This window comes from Malus sylvestris, chromosome 15, assembly GCF_916048215.2.
Source record: "Malus sylvestris chromosome 15, drMalSylv7.2, whole genome shotgun sequence".
Lineage (NCBI taxonomy): Eukaryota > Viridiplantae > Streptophyta > Magnoliopsida > Rosales > Rosaceae > Malus > Malus sylvestris.
In genome coordinates, this window is record NC_062274.1 from 5,629,039 (window position 1) to 5,632,294 (window position 3,256).

A 3,256-nucleotide genomic window follows, 5' to 3' on the forward strand; every position below is an offset into this window, starting at 1 on the left:
TGCTCTATTAATTTGAAAATGACGGATAAATTGGCACTTTTTTACCCATTAAGAATGCTCGTAACCAAACTAAATGATGACGGAAAAATAGAACATTAATTAAAACGATGAAAAAATAAAATTTTTATTATTAGACCGATCAAAATTAGATATTTACAGTGTTACATCAATAAGATATTAAAGATATAGAAATGAGATAACGATAATATAGTGAAGACTAATTATTTCGAGATTTGAAAATAATATTTTCCCTTTGAAAAAATGAGAGAAGGCTATGCGTTTGATTGGTCGATAATACGATTAGATTAATATTCGAGAAATAATACGCAAAATATCTTTGACCTCAGAAGCTCAAAACGAAGAAACCAAACAAATATCAAGACGAAAAAGATAGGACCACCGACCGGACCCGAAAGGGAAAGAGCGCGCGCCAAGAGGCGTGTGGGTTGACAGTAAAAAGTGGGGATGCCACGTAATCCAGAAAGATCGAAAACCAAATCGACAAAAGATATTTTGGAGGCCTCCAATAAATATCTGGGCTGCCCCCATCGAACCCGGGAGTGACGTGGCGACGCCATGGCCCCATGACACGTGTAAAAGGCATGACAACTGTACGGTTTCGTTCCCATCACCGCCTCCAAAAGGACCAAAACCCCCATCGCATTTTAATTCCTCCAACTCTTTCCTCTTTCGTCTCCTTCTCGAATCATCTGAAAATTTTCGGAACTCCAAAAAAAAAATTAAAAATTAAAAATTCTTAGATTCTGAGAGGTGGGTGTTCTTGGTAGTTATGGATAATTTCAGTGGGGGAGAGTTGAAGGTTTCTATGCAGACCGGTGAGCGGCTGGGCGGGGTTGCTGCGGCGGCGGAGGACCCTCCTTCCGACGGCTTGGTACATCCCCTTTTTTTTTTTTTTTTTTTTGCTGAAAAATCATTACTTGGATCTTTTTCGGTGTTTCCCATTTCTTAGTTTTGAGAATTACAAATTTTTGCAGGAATAATAAAACCCAGTTAAACTTAAATTTGTTTTAGAAAGTCTTCATCTTTGAGCTGGGATCTAACGGAAATTGCACCCAGATGGGGTTGACTTATTTTATAGATTTTTGTAAATAATTAGAATATAAGATCCTTGGTATATTATTATTTTTTTTTTCCCAATCCTTCTTAGGTTCTTATATTAATTGGAAATCTGATATATGTCATGCTACTGCTCATCTGGGTAAATATGAATTGAATGTCAAATTTTCCTTTATGATATTTATGCAAGTAATATATTGTCAGTGTATGAAATTGTTTGTGTTAGTTTGAATGTGTTCTGAAGATTTTGTGATGATTGTGTGCAACTGGTATTAGGGTATGGCGGCTCGGACTGAAACTATGTCTACAGAATGGACGGATGAGAAACACAGCATGTACCTCAAATCCATGGAAGCATCATTTGTTAACCAGTTGTATAATTCCATGGATTCGCGTGGTCAGAACTCGCAGAAGGGGAATTCATCGCATCCGAAATTGTCAAGGCAAAAGCAACCCCAGTTTAATTCTCGTGCCCCTTCCGGCCGGGTCTGAACTCAATCTATTACTTTAAATGGATTATGGATTTTCGTGTTGTATTGTATGATTACGGTTAATTCATTGGGAGTTATTTGTTTACTGCAGTTTAAGGTACTAAGAGGCGGTTGCTGGCAGAAAATCAATTTTGTAAGAGCTGAGGCTGAAGCAAGGGCAGATGAAGATCTTCTGGCGAATCCGTGGTTCCTGCACTTTAGATCTGCCGGCAAGCCCAAAGATTTTGAATCTCCCATTGTCCAAGAACTGGATGCATCACTATGTGAAGAAGTCGATTCATGTAGGAAGAAGGAAATGACGGGTGCACCAGCTACATGCTCGAAGCAGTTTCATGCATCTCACTCTCAGTTGCGCCATCAGGATATGGTTGGAAGCAACACAGGTGCTCTCAGCTACACTTTGGTGTGTTTGCTGGAAGATTTTTGCCTAACTGTGTCTCGCATTGATTTTCTGCTCTGGTGGTATTGATTTTATGTCTTTTTCTGTGCATGTCTTGCGTTCCATGCTATGCATTTACTCGATGATCCTTACACAGAAGAAACAAATAGTTCCACCTACCATAGTTTTTGACCGAATGGAGATTCAAAACCTTAAATTGATTAGTGAAATATGGTGCCTCATTCATTCAGTCTTGAATTTTTATCTTTTAAGATTTGAACTCAGTTATAGTCATTGTGAAGTAGTTGCGATTTAGATGGCCCGAACATAGAAATGTAGAATAATGGAAATATGGTTGGACATCTTTCATGCATTTTGCAGACAAGATTCAGTTTCAGCGTCGCAAAGTAACGATAAATGTTAGTCCATTAAGGCCGAATGGATCATAATTTGTACTCTCTCTGTACAATTGTCTGAAACTAGAGTTCTATCTATATCTTATACATCCCAAAAAGTATTGACCCATATTTTATTTATTCTTGCAGAGGTCTCGGATCAGAATTTTGTCGATGAAGATATTAAAGAAAAAGCAGTTGGTTCATGTGATGGTAAGAGGATGAAAACTCTTATACTTAATACCTCAAGTAACGATCAGGTAATGTCTTCAATGCATTATGCTACTACCATACGATCATATCATGTGGGGATGGAGTCCTAAAATTGTTGTTCTCTTTCTGCAACTTTAGGTTGTTCCACTCCGCAAGCCTGCCGGTACCTGACGATGTAACTAAGAATAGTATACTATTGCTACAGCTAGAGGAAAGGAGACCGTGTAAGAGAAAATGGATGCATTGGACGATTATTCTGTAACCTACGAAATTATGGATGGATATTGGAGACTGCAGATGGTCGCTAGACACCGAGTTTAAAGTGCTGTTGCCTGCACGCATACTTTAGTGTGTATGTCAATGGGAGAGGTGGAGAGGTAGATAAAATTCAATCAAGGCATTTGTTCATATGTTTTGAACATGAGTACAAGTGACATCGGAACAGCAGGAGTAGGAATCGGGTGCCAGAATGTGCTGTTATTATGCCTGTATAGATTTGGTTCGTCTCATTAGTCATTGTTCTTGGTACCATTGCCGATTACCTAGTACTGTATTGATTGAATGTTGTATCTCATTTTTTTTCGGGCAAGGCGGAAACCGGCAGTTCAGACAGGTTATTGTCTACTGCGGCCGGGCCTTGTGCGCTGCAATGACTGTTGAACCAAGCCTGAAATAAAGTAAAAGCAACCCTTTAGGAAGTA

General features: G+C 38.9%; 1 protein-coding gene across 4 annotated transcripts; it reads left to right on the forward strand.

Annotated features, from left to right (window-relative positions):
* Window positions 1–661: 661 nt before the first annotated feature.
* Window positions 662–3,256, forward strand: LOC126601120 (cold-regulated protein 27-like). 4 transcript variants are annotated; one of them, XM_050267785.1, is made up of 5 exons: window positions 662–892; window positions 1,354–1,563; window positions 1,660–1,971; window positions 2,493–2,555; window positions 2,694–3,256. In XM_050267785.1, exons 1-5 carry the CDS (start codon window positions 791–793, stop codon window positions 2,724–2,726), a joined length of 720 nt encoding a protein of 239 aa, XP_050123742.1. In that variant the 5' UTR covers window positions 662–790; the 3' UTR covers window positions 2,727–3,256. The 4 variants fall into 4 exon arrangements, with proteins under 4 accessions (XP_050123742.1, XP_050123744.1, XP_050123743.1 ...); XM_050267787.1 differs by having other exon boundaries at window positions 663–892; window positions 2,493–2,602; XM_050267786.1 differs by having other exon boundaries at window positions 663–892; window positions 1,660–1,951.

What these genes read in the sequence shown, in the direction of transcription:
- LOC126601120 (XM_050267784.1), top strand. Translation starts at nt 791, where the DNA reads ATGGATAATTTCAGTGGGGGAGAGTTGAAGGTTTCTATGCAGACCGGT. An exon ending in TATGGTTGGAAGCAACACAG is followed by an intron (nt 1,952 to 2,492) that starts GTGCTCTCAGCT and finishes TTATTCTTGCAG; the next exon opens with AGGTCTCGGATCAGAATTTT. An exon ending in ATACCTCAAGTAACGATCAG is followed by an intron (nt 2,603 to 2,693) that starts GTAATGTCTTCA and finishes CTGCAACTTTAG; the next exon opens with GTTGTTCCACTCCGCAAGCC.